General features: G+C 44.0%; 2 protein-coding genes and 1 long non-coding RNA gene across 10 annotated transcripts in view; 1 reads left to right on the top strand and 2 right to left on the bottom strand.

Annotated features, from left to right (window-relative positions):
* LOC148683814 (uncharacterized) overlaps positions 1–23107 on the top strand; it is a 410944-nt gene that overhangs the window by 76424 nt on the left and 311413 nt on the right. The window lies entirely within an intron of this gene.
* HOXB2 (homeobox B2) lies at positions 599–4051 on the bottom strand. Its single transcript, XM_035137114.3, has 2 exons — positions 3633–4051; positions 599–1951 (listed from the first exon to the last, which is right to left on the bottom strand). Exons 1-2 carry the CDS (start codon positions 4024–4026, stop codon positions 1272–1274), a joined length of 1074 nt encoding a protein of 357 aa, XP_034993005.1. The 5' UTR covers positions 4027–4051; the 3' UTR covers positions 599–1271.
* The window catches only part of HOXB3 (homeobox B3), an 85292-nt gene continuing 72951 nt past the window's right edge, over positions 10767–23107 (bottom strand). For 7 of the 8 annotated variants that reach the window (XM_088655574.1, XM_088655577.1, XM_088655575.1 and 4 more), the window contains 2 exons: positions 21048–21648; positions 10767–15144 (listed from right to left, as the gene is read on the bottom strand). In XM_088655574.1, the coding sequence (XP_088511700.1) occupies positions 14372–15144; positions 21048–21522 (1248 nt within the window). In that variant the 5' untranslated portion in view covers positions 21523–21648 and the 3' untranslated portion in view covers positions 10767–14371. The remainder of the gene's footprint in view (positions 15145–21047; positions 21649–23107) is intronic. The other variant, XM_088655579.1, reaches the window with a different exon arrangement.

Genomic DNA, 23107 nt, shown 5'->3' with positions numbered 1-23107 from the left:
TTTCTTTTCTTTTTTTACAACGGAGGGGTGACCTAATTTAGCAAAAAAAGGGGGGACATAGAAACTTTGGGCATTACTGATATTTTGTAATAATAATAATTGCAACAACAATAATAATCTTTTTGATAACAAATTGTGCCCCTTACTTTCCATTCCCTTTCTGGTTTATGCTGGGTCAGTTAACTAGATGCTTTTTAAATAAAAGTGGCCCTGCTCAGAGTGGTCGCCCCCCCCCCCGCACCTCTCAAGAACAAATCATATATTAACACGCATCAACTGAAATATTTCCAAAGTGAGGTGTTTTGTTGGTTGTTGTTTTTTTAGCATTATAAATATTATACAGGATCTCTGCTACTCATACTACATATTGTAAAATGTTAATAAAAAGAGAAAAGAACGTGATTTTAAAAAGAAGTTTAGTACAGCTTTTTAAGCCTTTGAAAATATTTATACTCCTCAGCGGCTATCGCCCCTAATTCTTCTTGTTATGTAAACGAAAGGCTAATAAAAATAAAACCTCAAAGAATTTTAAAGGGAGGAAAACGAAATACAGTCTCCTGCTTTTTTTTTAACGTGAATGTAAAACAGGAATGCAGCGTTTAATACTATAAAGCCATTTATTTAATCTATGAAAATAATGTACAATAAATAATTTGCATTTTACTATTAAAGCATTTGAATAAATAATCTACCTCTAAAACATAAAAAGAAGGGACAAAACCTCCGTCGCTCTTGTTGTTTTTAATTTTTTTTCCTTCTTCCTATTTTGTTCTTTAAATTAATAAATCTAAACGTCTTGCTTTGTTTCCTGAGAAGTTCACTTTTTTTTAGAAAAACGGACAGACATTTTCTTCTTGAGTCGAGGATTTCTTATGCAAGGTGAAGGGAGCTTCTAAAGATATTTCAAAGGCCAGAGCTCATTTTTCTCCCTTAATATCTGATAAATATCTCCTTAAGCGTGGCACCCCTTTATTATTGTCTGAATAAAAATATATACGAGATAGAAATACCTGAATTCAGTCAGAACATAGATTCCTTTAAAAGAAAGTGGCAGAAATATTTCTTAGGTTCGGGTCCACTAGTGACTCACAAACCTCTTTCGAAATAAATGCTTTTTCAATGGGGTGTGGAGGGGGTGTGAGGGGGCTGTCAGGCGTGGGGGGAGCGTACTTTCGGTTTCCATGGCATAGGGAGTTGTTGGTGTGTGCATGCCTGTGTATATTTATAGGGGCATATAACCCAAGGCAGATAAGGAATGTCGGAGAGGGTGTTTACTGGAAATTCAAATGTGGCAGATCGAGAGAACAAAGTGTGCTTGTAAAAAAGTCCAGATCTTCTACGGAGAAGCTGACAGGGCTGTCTAAGAACCCCTGGAAGCTGGGAGAAAGCCTTTCTGAGGTCTGTGGGCAGGAATCCACAGAGAAAATATTCAGGTCTGGTGGCAACAAAGGAGACTTCTGGCTTTCCAGGAAGGCATTGTCCAGGGAGGAAGAGGAAGAGGAGGAAGAGCGGGCGCCAGCTGTCCCATTTGGCTCTGCGTTGGGGGCGCTCTCCTCTGCGGGTGTCAGGTAGCCAGCGGGGGGCCTCGGCGGCTCTCTGCTGCTGCGGGCAGGGTAAGGACAAGGGATCTCCAGGACGTCTCCAAATGGAGAGTTGCCCTCCTCCTCTTCCTCCTCCTCCACCTCTTCGCTGCCTTGATCCAAGCTGGCGTCCCCCTCGGGGATTTCCTTATGCTGCGTTTGTCGCTTATGCTTCATCCGTCGGTTTTGGAACCAGACCTTCACTTGTCTTTCCGTCAGGTCCAGCAAAGCCGCGATCTCCACCCGGCGGGGTCTGCAGAGGTATTTGTTGAAATGGAACTCCTTCTCCAGCTCCAGCAGCTGCGTGTTGGTGTAAGCCGTCCTCAGCCGTCGAGAGCCGCTCCCGCTGTTGTCTAACAAACCCTGGACGTCTTGGACACAGAAAGAAAGAAGAAGAAGAAGACAGTTTTAAAAATGAAAATGAGACGAAATAAAGCCATTAAAAATAACAGCTGGGTGAAGAAACGTTCCTCCTAAGTGGGGTCTGCCCACGTGCGCTTTTTTTATTGAGACAAGGGCGTGCGGGGGAACCACTTGGAAATTATAGGGAAATTTTACAAAGTTTTGTGCATCTAAGTCAAAAGTCTTACACACACATACACATCCCTTACAGATAAGCAACAGTGGAAACCAGCGCTGGGAAACTTATTTAAGGTCCTGCAGAGAACAGAGTGCGGGGGCAGGACAGGGGGAGGGGAGAAGGGATGGTGCAATTTTGGAGGGAGACTCAATGCGAAGAAGAATTCCCTGCACGCTCACTCTGGGATGGAGAAATCAGTATTCAAGACACGCTTGTGGAAGACCAAGTCTCCATAAGACATCTTCAAGCCTCTCCTCCATCGATTGCAAGAGACGACGTCAGTTTCCTGCCTTCCGTCTTCCCAATCTACCTTCTTGCCTAAGAAGGGGACCTTTAATAAAGGAATGGCAAAGCCTTCTTAGCGGGGAAAATAGGAAAGGGGAACCCAAAAGGGGACGAGAGAGAGAGAGCGAAAGAACCGATGGGATCTTTCTTTCTTCGCTGCTTTATCCACACAGCCTGGGAAATAGGGGATCCAGGGAGCTAATACTGTGTCCCCCTCCCAACAACCGCGTTGCTTCTCTCCCAATGGAGTCCTAAGGATGTCCATCCCAACCACAAATCCAGGATGTATGCAGGTGGGACGTGGGAGGGTGAGGACACTGAAGGAAAGGAATTACAGTAGCTCCTTTCCTCCTTAGCTTGGTGGCTAGGTTGACCCCACCGCGATGCTGACAGGGCAGGGCTTGTAAAGCAGGGGTCCAGGCCCCCGCTCAGCAGAAGGAGGCTTATCTCATTTTGAAGCGAAGGAGTGCCATCCACCCCAACTATAAGACCATGAAGTCCAGGATTTACAATTTCCATAATTGCACTTCTAGAAATCCTACAGGACTTAACTGAGTTGGTGGGACAGAAATGTTGAAATGGAAGACTCTCGCATCTGCAGGGAAAATTGAAGGGGTGCCCTGCAAATTACCAGTCTATGAAATAGGGGTGGTCTAAAAAAAGGACTATATTCCCCGCTCCTTTCCTCTGATGTCTTCTTTCCAACCATATTTCTTCTAATCTTGACATAAAACAGCTTATATAAAATATACCCCCCCAAAAGCGAATCTGCAGAATTATATTCTGTATTGTCCACGGTTTCCCACTGGAATGACTACCCAGAGCATAAACAAGGCGCCCAGAGGGCCAGAAATGAATACCAGTTCGGAGAGGCTGTGTGGATTTTTATTTCAACTTGTTCTAGAGATTTGCTAGAAGAGGATAAGGAGAGAGAGAGAGAGAGAGAGAGAGAGAGAGAGAGAGAGAGAGAGAGAGAGAGAGAGAGAGAAAGAATGATTCTCCCTGCCATTTCAATAATTTCTTCTGCTTGGTGTTGGTTTAGGATTAAGGCAGGCGTAGAGCATTGCCTCGGTTTCCCAGCAGCGAGCACATTTTATATAGTAGGATTTTTTTGTCCTGTTCAGTCAACTCCGTCAGTCCCCCCCCCCCCTTGACACCCCAATTTCCCCCCTTCGTCGTATACAGACCTGCAGGAGAACCCGCGGCAGATCCAGGCAAGGAGGAGGAGGAGGAGGAAGGAGAAGTAGTAGTAGCAGCAGCAGCAGGGACCTGGCTGGCTTTCTTGAAGGATTTCTTCTCCTTCATCCAGGGGAATTCTCCTGCCAGGGAAGGAGGCTGGAGCGCGGGTCTCTGGGCCTGCCCATGCCTTGGTCTCTTTTGGCTCCTTGGCGTAGGCTGGTTGCTGGATGAAGGATCCAAGCCGAGGAGGGTTTGTTCTAAAGGAGGAGGAATTAACGTCGGTGGTTCCTTGATTGATGAAGTTTGAAATGTCTCCAGGACAGCGGGAAGGGACGTCAGACACTCCGCTAGCGATGGCTGGCTGTTTATGAAGCCTATCTCCCTCTCAAATTCAAAATTCATGGCTTTTTCCAGGGGCCCAGTGCAAAAAAGGGAGGGGGAAAGAGGGGGGGAACGCGGGCGGATGGGAGGGGAAGGAACGGTTGATCTTAAAGGCCCTTCCAATATTTTATATCGCTTCAGTATTAATATTATTTGCAGTCTCCTCCCCCTCCCTCCCCCGTTTTTTTATTTTAAAAAATTCTTATATTGCTGATAATACAGGCGTATGGGGACCTTGCTCTATTAAACTGACGAGCAGGGATAAATTGCAGCCAATCCTGGCCATGTGACCTGGCTCGCCCAATAGCAGGGCCAGCCCGGTTGAAAACAGAAAGTATTTTTATTTAATAGCCAACAACAACAACAACAACAAATAATAATAATAATAATAATAATAATAATAATAATAATAATAATAATAATAATAATAATGGCAGCATACCTATCCTTGGGAGAATGCCACTGATCCCCACCCCCCTTTGCTAACAAATGCTAAGTGAGTGTTAAGGAAGATACAGTATTGCGAAAGATCTGAGGAGGCAACTGTGGGGTTGGTGGTGGTGGTTACAGTTTGCCTTATTGCCTCGTCTCTGTCTGGTTGATTGAATCGTTGATTTTAGCTCAGTCCAGGAGGGAGGAATTAGAAAAGAAGAGACAGACACCAGGGTTGAAGTAAAAATCACCCAAGCAGAAGCCGAAAACTTAAAATTTACAACCAGCCCAACACTGAAACCCAAGGAAAGAAAAACGAGTGGATTAGCAGACACGAATCTGTTTGGATTTGCATATATATATATATATATATCACACATTATAAACACTGCTGGAGAATATCAGGTTAGTGTGAAAGGATGTTGGAAAGAATTATTTCTAGAAGCTGTCCTCTTCTAAAACTTATGAGAGCAGTTGGGATTGAATAGGCGATAGTGGAAACAGTTGTTAATGAGTTTATTAGTCCAAAGTTTTCTTTAAAAGTAGGGGGAAACCTAATGTATCTCCCCACCCCAGCTCAGTTATATGCACCCAGAGACCATAAACTCAAGGAGTTAATTTTTTTTAAAAAAGTTAATAATATATAATGAGTCCTTTAAAAAAAAAGTTCCACGCAAACTGTGAGAGTAAAAGAGTAGAGAGTGAGGGGGAGAGAAAGAAACGATCAATCTTTCTCCACCAAAGACTTCTGACAGCCCCGGCTTCGCTAATGTCCTAAAGAATTTGGACGTTCATCAGAATTCCTCAGTGAAGATTTATTCACAGATTTGGGCCTGCTTGGTAAAGGTACAAAATAAGAAAGTTTGGAGTCTGGAGGGGGGAAAGTTGAAAGAGTGAGAAAGAGATTAAAACTAATCAAAAGGGAATTCTGAAAACCTTAGAATGCTTCTTTGAGATTGTTTATTCAAGCTACATTTATCTCCTTCCACAGACTTTCTAGAAAGTAAGGCTAGGAAACTACACCAAGGAGTGAAGAAAAGCTTGGCAACTTTTGTCAGCTCAAACATCTGTGTGGGTGGCATTATACAAAAACCCTGAATCTGGAGGAAATTGAGGTTTGGGAAATGTGAGAACACCCCCCCAAAATCTATGCATGCAGATTCATGAAGTGCTCTGAAATTTACTATAGTACTACTATGAGCCCTAGTTCTCTCTGTTTTTGTAACAAACATTTGAGAACTGTGTTATCTGCTGTAATCAAGAAAGTGACATTAAGAAGCTGCTGGAAAATACATTATTAAAGAAACATGTTTTGATGTGATTTGGTGGTCTTGCTGCTAGTAGTGGGAATATTACTAGGTGCACCAATGCTAGTAGCAGTTTAAGACAGGGGTCAGCTTTTCAAATGCACAGAATTTCAGAAGCAATAGATGAAGTGGGTTTTTTTGTTTCTGTTTTTCTCCCCATGCCCATTCATTGCAAGATTTTGAGTGAAATGTGTGCAGTCAGGCTCATCCTATCATAGATTCTGTTGCTAGTAAAATAGTATGTTCTTATCCGGAGCATGCACAATCTTTCAGAGTAGTTTCATAACTTTTTTTATGCATAGTTCTCCCTAACATTCAAAGGAAGAGAATAATACGTTATTGTATTGTGGTGTTTTACCAACATCTGTAAAACCTTTGAAAAATTCTACTGCTACCATAACATTATGTTCCATAATCTTAAAAAAGTGTAGAGTGCAGATGATTTAAAATGGAGTGGACCACTTTTATTAGCTTACAAGGAGATTGGGGTGTGGTGAGAGAATATGGGGGAAACGGAGACAGGTTGTTTGAAATGCAATTACTTTTAAATGCTTGAGTTAAGCATACGCAACCCACCACTGGAATTCTACTTTCTGTTCCATTTCCCAGGCCAAGAGCATCAGATTTCCACAGGAAATCCATCTGACTAACCAGATTTCACTTGGCTGCATTTGCACTGCCAATCCTTCAATGCTGTCAATTGCTGACATCAGTTAAATGCCCCGAATGCTTCAGTACATATGGACCTCACCCACAGCATCACAGCGTAATGGGTTTTGTAGTCTTGCAGCTTTCTAAATGGACTTCAGACTACATGCACAAATGTTTCAGACATAGACATAAAGATATGGTTAAAATACCATAAGCACTTGCCCTTCGCACGTGTCAGTTTTGTGAATGAGAACGAACATGGTTTGGATTGAAGGGTTTCTTGTGAGGGTTTGGGTTTTTTTAAGGAATGCGCAAATATTGCAAGTGTAGTGATGACTTGGCTGCAAAAAATTCATATACAGATGGGTACAGCAGATTCACTCAAATCATTACTTTTCGAATGGCACACACAATATTGACTGTTTTAATAATCAAGTTTTGAGGTGGATCCTGGTGTATTATTTTTCAGTGGAACCCAGAATCCATCTGAAGAACATATGGGGGGGGGATGTACAAGAGGCCATGTGTGGGAGGGGATATTTCAAACTGCAGATGTATTGCTGCATTCCCAAAACAGAGGCCTATTAAAACCTGGTGATAAATTAAACCTCAATTAAACTGGAGCTATTGGAACTTCATATTGCAATCCTATACCACTGACCTGGGTATAAGCCACATTTAACTCATGGGACTGACTGAATTCTGAGTAGAAATGTATAGGACTGCACTGCTAAAGAGCCATTTCCAATGTGTACGTTTTTAAGAGGCTTCCTGATCTGATACATTCCCTAGTCAAGCATGCCTTGAGAACATGTGTCTCTCCCAAGCAAAAGACTTTTGAGAAACGAAAACAAACCTCATATATACAGCGTATTAAAGCCAAATCAATTTGATTTTAGTGAAATCCCCATTATTTGGTGGTAGTAGCAGCACTACTACAAAGCAAAAATGTGTGCTATTATGGTACTTCTTTAAATTTATTTATGGAGATAGTGTGCAAGGAACTGGGCCCTTTGGCAGGCATTATCATAGCTGCCAAGTTTTCCCTTTTCTCACGAGGAAGCCTATTCAGCATAAGGGATAACTTGGCAGCTATGGGCATTATACAAACTTATTTTAAAACTATTTGAGGAAACCTTTTCACACAGGACTGAAAAACACAGATGCCAATATTTTGGCTTAGTTGTATCATCCATAAAATCACATTCAGGGAAATGGAAGGAGGCGGCGGCATTACATTCTTGACTATTGTTGTTTGATCATATCCCAATCAAAGTTTCCACGCTCTTATGCTTTTAAATTATAGCATCAGATAATATTAAATTACTTATTGCATGGATGAACATAACCCAGCTACAGTCATGGACACAGGGAAAGAGTGTTGCAGTTGTTGTTGTTTTTAAAAAACTGTTATTTATTATTGGATCAAGGCTAAAATTATCAGTGAAACTTAATATATGAAACCAAACATAAAACAAAATTAAAATAATCTTTCTTACCAAGCCCTCTGGCCTGAAGTTCTTGGCTGCCCATGGATTCAGTCTTCACATTAACTAAATGTAGGGCTACAGACCTCATTACACATGTGTTGCAATCCACATTCTCCCTTTCTCTAAGGTGGTCCTTTTAAAGTTGATGGAACTGCTTGGGGTTTTGTTAGTTGGTATTTGTAAACTTACACCAGATAACTATGGACATAGTACAATATCCAATCATGTAGAAACAATTATTTCTCAACCCAGAAGCAATTACTCTAATATAATCCTATAGACCTCAGTGAATAGTTTAGACCCTGCATCCAGAAATCTCCATGTCTATGGCCTGATTAATATATTTTCTACTCTGAGTCTAGCCTTAAACAACATCTGTCAAATGCACAGTAAAGGGCAAACATGACAGCAGCCATTGGTAAAGTGCTTGCCCCTATAAGGGATCCATGCATACCCCATCACATATAACTATGCTTACCATGTGAGTTACCCTGCTGAGATGTAAAGCGAATGTGCCAGCAATTGGTGCTAATTCTACACATAAACCAGCCAACTAACATGGCGGGTGCATTTATATGTGATGGAACACATGGCCAAGGATAGTCATGTGGGGAAGGGCCATAGCACAGTGGCAGAGCATCTGCCTTGCATGTAGAACCTCCCTGGTTCAATCCCCAGCATCTCCAGGTGGGGACATCTGGCTGAAACCCTGGAGAGCCACTGCCACTCAATATAGACAATGCTGAGCTAGATGGAACAATGGGTTGACTCAGAATAAGGCAGATTCCTTTGTACTTATGACCACCTTAGCATCTATTTTGACCCTAGGTAAAGCTGAACTATGCAAACAATTTGGTTCCTTCCCACAATGTCCCTTCCCACAAGCAGCTTGCAGAAGTGGCTAGAAGTGCTGAAAAGAGGCCATGGTGATAATCCAGTCCATATGATTCCAAATTACAGAAATGACCTCTGTATCATAAAGTTAGGATACAAGGAAAACATCTCACCACCGCAATAGCAACATATGGATCAGGGCTATGACAATGACTGAAGGGACTATGGCTTAGTGATAGGGGCTTCATATTCCATAATCCCTGACATTGTGAAATAACAGTATTTCAGAGAGCAGAACTGGAAAAAGGCCTCTCACTAGGTTTGGAGAGGTGCTACCAGTCAGGAAGTCTGTGGTGGGCTGGATAGTCTGTGAGTAAATGTGTATTATATATATCCTGCACAAACCTGGTACCAATTTGATAAAACGGGATATATCCAATTATATCCTAGGGCAGGGATAAGGTACCTGTGGCCTTCCAAATGTTGTGAACTGATAGGAGTTAGCATGTGTGATGGTGAGAGCTGATGGGAACTGTAGTCCAACAATATTGGGAGGATCACAAGTTCCCCATTATACCTGAGCAGCAAATGTGTATCACAGAAGCACCAAAATGGTCAGTACCATCTATTAGACCAGCAACCTCCTGTGCCTAAAGAATTTATCTGCACTAGGGTTTCTGGTATAAGTGTAATGATGGATAGATAGGTCAACCCAAATCCTCAGTAACTGGAGGTCATAGGCCTTGAACAAGTTCCCCTAATTTCTTAAAGCCCCCCATTGCCTGTATTGCAATTCAGTTCCAAGTCTCCACATCACAAACCCAACTCCAGGGGTTCCAGAAATGAGCGTGCTTCCTCACTCCCCAACTGGGCAGAGTAGAGTCAGAAATCAACCCCCCCCCCTTCCTCTTATACAAAGGAAGCCTCCCTTAAGCAAATGGCAAAGGCTCCTTCAAGGTGGGAAGGCAGAAAGAACGTGAGGGCACCAGGGGAGTGAGTGACTTTCATTCTGTACAGCACCGAGCACAGTGTTTTAAAGCATGGAATAAAGTAGGAGTGGTGGTGGGAGCTGCCGGAGAAGGAGCAGCAACAGGGCTGGTCGTCGTAGCAGTAGGAGTAGGTAGCAGGCATTCTTGGCAACCAGAGAATGGCGGAGTCTCTTCCCAGCCCTGTCCCGAGCTCTCTCTTCCACAAAGCTCGCATTTCGACCTGAATCGCTCTTACAGGCACATAAACGTGACGTTCTAATTTGACAGGCCGTTTACATTCGGTTTCCAACATCATAAAAGTTTTATGGAAACGCGCTGCTTGTAAAAATAAGTTTTTTTAAGGGTTGAGAGCATAAAATACAAATTAGCAGAGCCTTTATCTTATCTCTGTCGCTGTGGCACGTTCCCCTCCCCCCACCCTCTCTCTTTCCACGGCTGCTGCAGCATCTGCCTTCAACTCCTTTCTTGTTTTATTTAGCGATTTAATTTCACGATAGGTTTTCCCCCCACCCCCGCATACACACACACACACCCGCTCTTAATTTCAGCCAGATAGCCCCGTGTGTGCCTTTTGTTATGATTAATCATTTTCCTTTGTTTTCATTTTAGGCCCAATGGCTGTTTAGTCTGGACGGCACGTGATCGGACTTCTTTGTATCCACAAAAGATGAGGGGTAATTTTAATTGGCGTGAGACTATTTAGAACAAGATTTTCAAAGTGGAAGGAAAAACGGGGCGGGGGGGGCAGAGACAAGGCGGAGATCGGGGGAGCTGGAGAAGAAATGAACCCCCTAGCGATTAACTTTTTAAGTAAACACAATCATCTAGGAGAAAGTGCTCTGATTTTATAAGCTGTAAAAATAAAGCAGCGACAGTCATAACCTAAGGGGGAAGCGGGAGAGGAGGAAATAGATAAATGTCTTTCTCGTTAATGTCTGAAAAATTTAGAAATGAAATGTGTTGTTCTCTTTTCCACCCCCTCCCCTATTTGACAGCTCCAGAGCTTTTTTTTTTTCCTTCTGCCTGTTTTCAAATCCGACCAATGGAACAAGAGCCAATTAAGAACAGAAAGTTTATTCAAGAATTGTTCAACAGACAACCCTTAAGGAAATAAATAAAGTTATCTACTGTAAAGAACAAAGAAAGATGTTTCAAAAAAGAGGAGGAGGGCGTGGTGGAGGAGGAAGAGGAGAAAGGAAGGAAGGGTTTAGCTAGTTCTTCTAACTGAGGACTATACAATTACAGCCTGGCTCGGATTTCATGCCTCCAGTAGAACTAAACACATTATTTTAAGTACGAAGGTAACTACTGGCTTTTCCCTAAATTACAATAACTAAAAAAAGAAAGAGAAAAGGGAAAAAAACTGGTTGTACAATGACAAGGAAAAAACACCATATTCCTTTATAACAAGTAAATACTAAAAAAAAAGTACATATTTTTTCTTATAAATACATAAATGTTGGGGATAAATAATACAAAACCAACAAAAGGGAAAAAATAGTTTAAAACTGGCTATAACCAATAAATATATAATATATATATATTTATATATATGAATGTTCAACCGGAACACGCGCACACACACCCATTGAAAGACGTCTCCAATGGGTGTCCTTCAAAAAGTTGGTATATATACCCATTAAAATGTAAACTCTAAGTGCAAGAAGGATGCCAGGCCAAAGAGGAAGCGCCAGGAAACACGCCCCCTCCCCAAAGGGCCATTTCCTTCCGCTTCCGTTTGGAGGACATAACAGTTTCTGCTCAAATATACCCTGTTTTCACGTTCAAGAAAAGAGACGCAAAGGAACGCAATACGCCTTAGAGGTGACGCTCCCCCGACCCATAGCGAATCCCAAAGAAATGGGGAGAGGCCACTACTTCGCAAGGAAGGGAGGAAGGAAGGAGATGAATGTCTCTATTTTTTCTTCTTCATAATGTCGCCCCCTTGTACATTTTGCACAAAAAAACCCTGTTTTCTCTTTTAAGCCAAGTTTTGCTGTATAAATTAGTTTGCAAAAGGGCACCTCGCTTTTCTCTCTCTCCCCCAACCCTTGACGGAGGTAGTGGGAATTCAAAGAGAGGAGCACAGGTAGCCCTAAAGAATTGGCAAGGGTGGTGTTTTTAGATGATGGGGCTGTAGGGTGGGCGGAGGAAAGGGGTCAAGGGGGAGGAGAGCCAGCTTAGGAGGGAAAATTCAACAATTTGTATGTGGTGGAGATGAGTAGGGACTGGAAGACTTCAGGAAGGCGGTTTCCCACTTAAGGTCTTAGACCAGGCATCCCCAAACTCGTCCCTCCAGATGTTTTGGGACTACAACTCCCATCATCCCTAGCTGACAGGACCAGTGGTCAGGGATGATGGGAATTGCAGTCCCAAAACATCTGGTGGGCCGAGTTTGGGGGTGCCTGTCTTAGACTTTTTCTTTTCAAAGAAACCTTTTGTGGTTAGCTGTGGGGTGGGGGCGGAAGCGACTTCTTTAAGAATAATTGGTGTATTCACAATCTACTACGACCACAATTGGTTGTGCATGATGCATGTTTTTTGTGGGTTTTTCCCTTTAAAAAAGAAAAGAAATTAAACTGTTTCATTTGATTCTTCCATTCCTCCCCACCCCGCAAAATAAATAAATAAAAATCAGCCCCATTTTTTCTGCATTCAAAATATTTGTGTCGAAACCCTAGGACCAAAATTAGTTGAAAATGCAAATTGAGAATGGATGAACTGTATTGACTTCAGGAATTGTCCATTTATTTGTCAGGTTTTGAAAAGTGTATTGTAAGTGGGGGTTAAATTCACTGGTGAGCCCCCCCCCCCGAAGTTCATTGCTCAATATCAACTGGCCTTGCTGTCTGATATCTATGTATCTAAATGTGTACCTGATTGTCTCTACAACACCTACTTAGTGGTCTAAGATTGGAGATAAATGTATTTCTCTCTCCCCCCCATGGGTTTTTATTACAATTTGTGGTGCAATCCTACACACGCCTACTCAGAAGTCCCAGTGAATTCAATAAGATTTACTTCCAGGTAAGCATATACTGCATAAGAGAGCAGCCTAAATGGTGTTTAGGTCTGGGAAGAGTATTCTTATGGACACAATGCCAAAAAGGAGCAGAAAGTCTGCGAGTTCCATTTCCATGATCTGCAGCAGCGATGCATTCCGCCCCCAATTGTGTCCATCAACTCCAACACTTTCAATAAGTGTTATTGCAAAGCAAGCGCTTTGAGGACTGACATCTGTAGGATAATCTTGAGCAACCTATTTTAATCAGTTTCATCTGTATTAAAGGAAAGGAGCTACATCAATTTATACCAATAAATTATTCTGCCGGCTTTTTTATGGTCTGCCTAGGGCATATACACAAGGCCACACATTTTTCATTGGGAGTAACTGGCAGTGACGACATTTGGTATTGTCACTCCACCCACCCATGATCCTGAAAGGGGGAGGAGGAGGCGAGTTCTTTGCCACCCGGGTAGTTACAAACCAAAGGGTGGTTTCAAGAGGTGGGCTTGGAGCCCTGGTTTTGTGGCATGCTGGACTCAGTCTTGGGGTTCCTCTGCGGTGGGGGTGTGGTGTGAAAGTTTGCTACTGTTGCTTGGCTACAAGCCTTATAAACACACACACAACAATAAATGCTCTAGCTTGGAAGTCTAGCTGGTCTCAGTGGAACGTCTTTCCAACTGAGGATGCTTAAAATGTATATTTACTTGGGAGCAGTAAGAGTAATTCTACAGTAAAAGAACTAAGTGGGTTAGCAAAGTTCTTGAGCTACACCACTTCAAACTGCATATGGGGAATTGCATTTTAAAATGCTCCCTCATTTAAGATAGATACACTCCCTGCATGTAGAAATCTAGCACATCAGGAATATGTGCTAGTTCACTGCAGGCGGGGTTTTGTTTTAAACTTTTTTGGGGGGGGCAAGATCCTATAATAAAAAAATGATCCACACACACACACCTCTGCAGTTTGAAAAGCTACTGTCCAGAACCCTGCCACTTCAGTCTGCCCACTGAAGAAAGAAGATTCCTCACTGAGAAACCTCACTGAGTTCACAACATTCAATTTAAGTCATGGCCATCAGCTGGACTTGAAACGAGGGTCCTTTAGGGCCCAGTCAAGGGATCTGCTCCCCCCCCCGCACTTTCCCCCTTTTTAACACGAGGGCTCAGAATCGAAAGTTGCCAAGGACTTTGTGCTGTATGTGCAGAGTGCATTTTGTCCCACCCCCCTGGAAACACAAGCCACTCCCCCACTGCACCCCCGTTCTGAGGATGGGATTGGCCGAAAGGTTCCCAAATCAAGTGACGTGACCGGCAGGCGAGAGGCTTAGCTCCTTGCCCCTAGAAAGCCAACACCCCGCCCCCCCCATCAACATCGACTCCCGCTTGCTCCTTTTGTAGGGTGTGGGGGACAATAGTAGGCTGGGGCAGAAGGAAGGAAGAGGCAGAAGGTAACCCTTCCGATTTGCAGGGCACATAACATCTGACGGGTTCCTAAAGGGTTTCAACACAAATGCTTTTTGTTTGTTTGTTCCTTTAAGAGAGAGAGAAAGCGCTCACCAACACAACCAACAAACCGATCCAACCCAGCCAGCCACCCCCGCCACGTCCCAGTTGTCTGTTAACTCCCACCCCCACCCGATCTGGCCCCTCCTCATCACAGATGGGTCAGTTTGGGCGCCTCTTGGATTCTACCCTGAGTCGAAGCGTGGTGGGTGGAAAGGTCTGTGTAAGTCGGGTGGGACTCGCAAGGTCCATGGTGCTGGTTGGAGCCCATTTGGGTGGGACCCCCGTTGTACTCCATGCTGGCTGGCTGGTGATGCTGGAGGGGGTTCAGCCCGTAAAGCGATGGGGCGGAGTTGGGCATGGAGTCCACGTAGTTCCCGCCCACGTACACGGGGCTGCCTTGCATATTGGGGGGCCCGTATCCGCCTCCCCCATTACCCTGTAAGACGTGCGGGTCGTACTCCGGCGGCGCCGTGTTGGCGTACTTCTGTTGGGTGGGGCAGCTTTTGATGGGGTTTTGGTAGGCAGTGGGCATGGCGTAGGCATTCTGGTGGGGTTTGCTGAAGGAGGGCGGAGACGGGGCGTCGTAGTTCGAGGTCATGGGGTGCAGGGCGCCCAGGAAGCCCGCCGAGGACTGCATGGCTTGCGGGGGGCTCCCCGTCGGGGATGGGCCCCCGGACGAAGAGCCCAAACCTTTCGACTTCTGATCCTTCTTGTACTTCATTCTCCGGTTCTGGAACCAGATCTTGATCTGCCTCTCGCTGAGGTTCAACAGGTTTGCCATCTCCACCCGTCGTGGCCGGCACAGGTATCGGTTGAAATGGAATTCCTTCTCCAGCTCGACGAGCTGGGCGCTGGTGTAGGCCGTGCGGGCTCTCTTGGAAGCCGAGTTGCCCGGAGGGCTTTTCTCGCCGCTGCAGCTTTCTGGAGAGGAGGTCGGGAAATGAAATCAGAGATAATTACTTACATGCAGAAAATTGAATGCACAGGCCTCTTAATAAATCCTCCAACAGGCGAGAAGACTTGCAGCCTCCCCTCCTCCTTCCATTTCCCCCACTCCATAATCATGTCATTTATTAAGAGTTCTGTTCTCCAAAGCTGCCCCCTCGCTTTATGAAAATTTGATCATGTCATGCAGAAAAGGAATCCGAGGCTATTTATTTGGGAGTCGATTATTTTGAAGCAGACCCTTTCAAAGGAAATTACGCCTGGCAAGTGGGCAGTGTTTGGAAAGCAAAATTAATCAGGCGCTCCTGTACACAAGCCTGCAGTGTCAGTGTCCTTGTTATTCTGTGTGATTTAAACAAGCCCACAAAAGCACATGCACCCTTCTACATACGTGTGTAAGGCTCAAATGTCAGTATATGCTTGCCAATGAGCTTCTCTATCTCCCTCTTACTCACTCACTCGCTCTCTCACTCACATACACACACACTATGCTCAATCTAGTGGGAAGGTCTCGTGCAATCTTTATTTCACTGCAATGGAGGTCTGTGAACTGCCCGCTGGGTTGTGCTTCATGTGTTCCTACAACCAAAATTGAAATTTGGAACCTCTTTCCTACGCCAAATATTGGATAAATAACAGAGTGCCTCTGAGCATGTGCAGAGGGCCTTTTCTCGTCACTGACTAAAACCAACTTCTACACATCAGAGATGGGGGGAGGGGCTAAAAGCTTTCAGGGGCAGGATTCATCCTTTTCATACAGACCAGAAACCCAAGTACATTTCCTTTTTTAAAGTGAAACGCATTCCCGGGAGGGGGGGAGTTTTGCATCTGAGTCCAGTGCTGTGGATTGCAGCCTAGCTGCAGGAAGTAAAATCAAGTGTAAATCAGTGGAGCACAGGCCTAGTTCAATGTAGGTGGTAGAGTCTTGATGTAATGCAACTACATCAAGTTTTGCAACTGTAGTTTGGAGTGCCATTTATGATTAATTGTCCTCAAGGAAACTCACTACAGGGGAAAAATGTGTTGAAGGTTCTAGCCCGTTCTGCCCATTACTATGCTAGTTCTTGGCATGCATGAAGATTATGTAAGCAAGCAATTGCAAAAAAAAATGTACAAAAAGCGCACATTTTCTGAAGTAGGGCAGTCCATTTTACTACCTCAGAAGTACCACCTCATTCTACTGCATGTGTAATTTTCAACTTTTTTGAGAGAGAACTGCATATAAGATAAATATACCCAAAGATGTCTGTATCTGTCATTTATACGTGTGTGTGCCTGTAAATATCTACATGGGTGTATTGTGGTTCATTGCTCATTTAGCAACCTAGGTCTATTTTGACTACTGTACATGATGTTTGTGTCATTCACAGGACTATAAATGTGGGATATATTATTACTAGAGCAGTCAAGTACAACATTCCCCTGTTGCCTAGAATGGACTCACAGGGAATGTGTCTCCAGACAGGGAGGACTTCCTGTCATACCTGCTCTGGAGCTTCCTCCCCCTGTGTGTGACCAGGTAGATGGGTGTGACCCTAGCTGACCAGATAAAAGGGCTTGTCACACAACCATCTCTCTCTTGGACTCTTACTCTTGGACTCTCACTCTCCTGGCTCTTAGCCAGCGCACAACTCAAACTTCACATAGGATGTAGCCCACAAGCAGAAAGTCTGAGATGTAGCTCAGACTTCTTTTTACTGTAACCACAAGATAAAGCCTGCCATCAGATTACTGCTGTGAACTGAATGTGAGTAAAACTTTATTCTTACTTTTAAAGAAGACTGTGTTGTGTTATTATTATTTTAAGAGGGAAATAAAGGAGACACTTGCCAGAAACAATCCAGACTGGACAAGCCAGATTGAATTGCTTAATTAAAGGATTCTAACAAATCATCAACTGGCTTCTAATAAGTTGCAAAGGGAATGTGCTCTGCTGTTTACTCACTAGCATGAGTGAGAAGGGACAATATCAAAACAATATATCCTCTCCTACCTTCCTTAACATTCCCACAGTAAAGAATGCTAACCACTTTTTGAACACTGAAAAGAAATGTGGAATTAATGTAATATTTTAAGGGAAATGTTTTATAAGTGGCAGAAAGATTCTTCTATCGTTTACTCAGAAGGGGAACAGTAGATGCTGGGAGAAATGCATTGTGTTCATCATCCAGTGATTGCAACATGGTGTACAAAACAATCTTTGCAGATCAGACACTGGGATTTCATATAATCTCATCAAAGGTACTGTATATTCCTGCGTATAAGACTACTTTTTAACCCAGGAAAATATCCTCAAAAGTCAGGAGTCGTCTTATACACCGGGTCGTATTTCTTATACGGCGAGTATATCCCAAACTCTATATTTTAACTGGAAAAGTTGGGGTCGTCTTATACGCCCAGTCGTTTTATACGAATTTCCTTAAGAAATGTGTTTTCACATTCAGGTGTAAGGCATGCAATGATGCTTGCATGTGAAACTTTGAATGCACTGTGATTTTAAAGGAAGTGGGCTTTGTGTGGGATCCACACAAAGTTAGTTGCACATAGAATGCAATCCTAACCTTGCCTACTCAGAAGAAAACCCTATTGAATTAAATGGGACTTACTCCCAGGTAAGTGGGGTTAGTATTGCAGTCTTAGTTCTCATTGAAATCAGGTACTCACAACTTGCCAATCTCTTATTGATTTTCATGAGAAATGGGGCATTTACTTAGAACTCCTGAGCACTTGTCTCTTTCCAGGTAAGTGTATTTCACAGTCAGTAACATCACTTATTTGCTTTGGATTGTTATGTTTATCATTGGCAACTTGTCTAAGGCAAATCAGTTTCAGAATGCTCGATATCTGCTTGACTCCTTAAATCAGGGGTCAGCAAACTTTTTCAGCAGGGGGCCGGTCCACTATCCCTCAGACCTTGTGGGGGGCCGGACTATATTTTGGGGGAAAATGAATGAATTCCTATGTCCCACAAATAACCCAGAGATGTATTTTAAATAAAAGGACACATTCTACTCATGTAAAAACACCAGGCAGGCCCCACAAATAACCCAGAGATGCATATTAAATTAAAGAACACATTCTACTCATGTAAAAACATGCTGATTCCCGGACCGTCCACTGGCCGGATTTAGGTGGTGATTGGGCCGCATCCGGCCCCCAGGCCTTAGTTTGGGGACCCCTGTCTTAAATGCTTTTTCCTTCCACACAGATGATACAGGCAAAGTTCATCAGCTCCAGTGCCACAGTATAAGATTTACTCATGAATAAAAAGAGTTTGCAAGTTTGCAAACTATGTCACAACCAAAACAATATAGCTTCTTTGTAGATCCAAATTATACTGGTACTTCAAATTGGCTGCAGCCTTAATTCAGGCACTAATCCAGTTCTGTGCATTTTGTGCCATGGCAACACTTCCGTTTTATACAAATTGTGTGCACTAATTGCATGGTACACACTGCACACATTTCATTACTAGAGCATCTTATGCACAGGAACTTTGCATGGAAAACTGGTTAAGATAGTCTTAGCCAAGAAAACAAATCCTTTTCACTCAGGAGGAAGAGTCCTGGTGGACTGTGTAGTCCAGCATTCTCTTCTCACAGTTGTGGGATATCTAAAATAATGCAGTCAAAACCAATGACTTCTGATTGCTAGAAAGGCACACACACAGAGGAAGTTGGATCTCAGAGTCTACAGGAAATTCTCCCTGTGAGAGCCACTCCCACTGTGTCCAGCCAGGTAAAGGGGCACAACCTATATAAGCTGGTCATGCCCCCAACCTGCTCTCTCTCTCTCTCTGATCTCTGCTATCTGATCTCTTCACTTTGATGCTTCATCAGTGACTAGGAATGTAAGACATGTGCTGAATCTGAGTCACAGCTCAGACTCCAAGTCTAATCTAAACTATCATATATGTCTGTAGCTACATTTTAAGACTGCCTTAAGACTGCTACTGTGAAACTGAGTGAGTAAATCTATCTTTACTTATAAGAAGACTGTTTTGCATGTTTATTGTTTTAAGAAGAAGAAGAAAGGGGGGAAATAACAGGAAATCCAGTCTGCAGTAAAGCATCCTGAATTACTTAAATTAAAAGGCTAAAGCTAGCTTCCTTACTTTTGCTGACAAAGGGATGTACTCTGCCAAACTCACAAATGTGATTCAAGAAGGGTCATATCTAAGAAATATATCCTCTTCTGTTTTCCATACTCTTCCCTATAACAGTGGGCAATCAGATTCCCTGTAGGGAACCCACAAGCAGGACAAATGAATAAATTCCCAAACAAGACCCATATCCTAAGTTTGCTTAGAAGTAGGTTCCACTGAAGTCACTCACACTTCTTTCCAAGTTAATATCCTTAGAATTCTGACATATATATCCTAAGGATGGCAACCAGAGTCATGCAGCTGTTTTGTCCTATATAAAACCTGCTGTCTTTAATACATCTTCCATCAAAATATCAAGATAGAAAAAAAGCCATTTTGCCTGAGTGTGGTATAACAGTAAGTAGCCTTTAGCATTGCAACAAATCAGTTACTCACTGGCTGGTATTACTGAGCATCCATGCTAAGCCAATGAGATATAAAATGGAGTACATCACACTTCTTGGGCTTTGATGAAAACACATTTTGTCAGGGATAAAAACCAGGCATTGAGCCAATGACAGCCAGACTTTGCAAGGGACCGAGAGTAGGAATGAGATGGCAAGAGTCCTGAGGTGATGGAACAGACTGCAACATTTCAGCATGCAAGCCAGGGATCAGCCTTTAGGACAACAACAACAACAACAACAACAACAACAACAACAACAACAACAACAACAACAACAACAACTCATTGCAAGGAAGGAAGGAAGGCTAGAACCTTTCTCCTCCACCTGCTTTTAGTTTATGGGCAGTTTTAAAAAACAAGCACAGAAAACCTTCCAAAATGTTCCTCCCACCTGTAGCCCAAAGTGGCACAACTCTACACCCCACCTCTTTCTGATGCATACTGGTATGTAGACTAACCCTGAGTTCAGCAACTGGCATCCATGTGAGCCAATTTCATTTGGCATAAAAGCAGAGTGCTTTCGACCACAGTCTGGTTATCACTGTCACTTGGGACAGAAACTGTGTGTGGTGGTGGCAGCGGAACTAGCCCACGCTGGCTTTAATATCCAGAGATGACCCTCAAAGCCATGACCTTCTTTGAGAGATTGGAGACCCAACGCAACTTTCTGAGCTATGGATGCATGTAGGCAAAGTAAGTCGCCCTATCCCCTTTCTTTGCTCTTTGGCCTTCCTTGCACACTCCAGAAGGCCATTTATCATACCATCAACACCTTAATCTACTGCCCCTCCTATTGCCTGCCACCCTCACCCCATCCAGTCTAAGCCTTGAGGCCACTCCCCACTTCTACATCAACTTCCTCCTTCTGGTTCAGGGTCTTTAGCAGGCCTAGCACAGCTTTTTGGAGCCACCAATGTCTTGCTCCTCCTTTAGGTCTTAAACTACCCCTGGCTCTTTATATGCCAAGCTGGGACTTTTGCATAACCCCTGCCTTGGCAGTGGCTCACAGTAACCCATTTGGAGCCTGCTATTATTATTATTATTATTATTATTATTATTATTATTATTATTATTATTATTATGTGGCTCTTTGTACAGCTGCAATTAGTTGATGTGGACTCAGAGCCCCTCTCCTCTAATGGGCCTTGCCCTTTAGATTCATGCATCAACATATCCTTTCAGCCCCCACCCCCACCCCACCCCCCTCCAGATAGGAAGCTTTGGAAACTGGGCTCCTTCCCCGTCCAGCCTGGCCCCACTGTGCCCATGCACCTGTGTGCGTGTGTGTCTTATGCACATGGAGGGGGTGGATATTCCAAAAGCAGATACCTGCGCTGGGGGAGCTGTTTTTCTGCTTGGAGTTTTGCCTCGACTCTTTCATCCAGGGGAAAATCTGTTTGGCGAGAGCGGCGTTACTAGAGCCCAGGCTGGATTTGCTGGGAGTGCTTTTGACCCCCCCAGGCTGGCTGTGGTTATTGCTGCTGCCGCCCCCGTTGCTGCTGCTGCTGCTGCTGTTGGTGGCGGTGATAGGATTGGGGGGTGGCGAGACGGGCGGGGGCGGATGGTGCTCCTGAGGCAGGCTGGGGCGCATGCAGCTCCCGTTCAGGTCTTTCGTTTTGGCCAGAGGGGAGGCGTTGCCCAGGGACTGGAGGGTGCAGGCCGGCCTCTGGTAGTCGTGGTTCTCCACGTGAGCCGCAGGCTGGAAAGGCTGCGGCGGAGGGCCCTCGTAGCCGAACCCATTGGCTCCCTGATAGGAGTAGCCCCCGAAGAGCGTGGAGGTGTCGTAGTAGGTTGTTTTCTGCATCGCTGGGGCTCCCCGAGGTTCTCGCGCGCTGCTACCAGGCTCTGGCTGACCCCCTCATGGAAGGACATTGGCACCCCCAAGGTCACGTGGTGAGGAGGCCTTCCCCGGTGTCTTTTGCAAGCTGACCTGAAAGGTTAGAAAGGCACACACAATAATACGGCACGGCCTATGAATCCATCTTGGTCATTGAAAAGCCTCGTGACATGAATAGCTCGGGCTGCTACGCGCGAGGGGAGCGGAGAGCAGATGCTGCCTGGGCGCTCCTGGGCGCGCCTCTCGGCGAGCCCCTTCTCCCCTGGAGCAGCCTCGCCAACTATTCCAGGACAAAACACAGAGAAGGGGAAAGGGGCTCCTCATGCCCGCTTGGATCACTAAAACCGACCCCTGAGCAGTATTGTCCTTTTGTTCTTTCCAATTGGGTTGGTATTGTTCGAGAACCATTGCTGAGATAGGGATAGAAATCTTCCAACGGGGGGGTGGGTGGGGATGATTTCTTATAGGCCATTCAATCTAACTCTCTAAGGTGTGCACATAGGTGCCTGCCTGCATACATAACATTGTCAATACACACACACACACACACACACACACACACACACCATACAGGAAGAAGGCGACATAGTTCGCCGCGCACCCCCACTCCTAAGAAAGCAATGGAGTCTTGGCTTTTTCCACGCGAATCTCAAGCCCGTCGATTTCCGTGAGGGAAACCTCCAATAAAGGGGCCCCGAGCAGAAATAAAACCCAGCTGGGAAGTAAAAGTCCCATCGGGGCTGACCAAGTTTGAGTTGTGAAGTTACTTGGTAGATCCATACTGGATAGGTTTCTTCTGTACCGGTGGTATCATTTTTATATCTATCCACACACACAAACGCATTGTATGCATGCAATTATCAAGTTCTTCTAAGTTGAATTCGTATTATAATTTAATATTCTCCTGATATGATTCCTACCCCAACGAGGAACCTCAGAAAAATAATATAAAGTGTAAAAGTATAGATTGTGTAATAGGATTATTATTATTACTATTATTAAATCACTGTTACCTTAAAATTGATCAGGATCCATGTTTTTAAATAAACATTTAAATGTTAAACATAAAACTGAACTCAGCTTCTGACATTCTGCCAAATGGTCCACTTGCAGCATAAGGCTAGGCATGTTTACTCGGAAGTAAGTCCCTGTGTGCTCAAGGGGGCTTACTCCCAGGAAAGTCCAAATATAGGACTGCCGCCTTAGTGCGCTGAATTTAGAGAGATGTGATGGCTGGAAACATTGTCAGATTTAGAGACCTGTGCTGAATTTTTTGATGTTGGCGCTTTTGATACTGTTTTCCATGTTGTTTTTGCAACTCTGTAACAGTTTGGAAACAGGCTATAGAATCCACTCTACCCTGCAAGCCCTTAACAAATCTGGTTCAGTTGCGACTCCCAAGGTGCTAGTCCGATATGAGAAACAGCTTCCTTCTATGGCTTCTCATCCTTTCTTAAAACAAAACAAAACACAACCCAGTTTTGCCACCAGACCATTTGGTTCTCTTGATTTTCTTTCCCTTTAACTGTTATGTTTGGTTTGTCCTCCCTTT

The sequence above is a fragment of the Zootoca vivipara genome, chromosome 12 (assembly GCF_965207765.1).
Source record: "Zootoca vivipara chromosome 12, rZooViv2.hap1.1, whole genome shotgun sequence".
NCBI classification, from domain to species: Eukaryota; Metazoa; Chordata; class Lepidosauria; order Squamata; family Lacertidae; genus Zootoca; species Zootoca vivipara.
The sequence above is the reverse complement of the archived record's forward strand: the minus strand, read 5'-3'. Positions and strand labels throughout refer to the sequence as shown.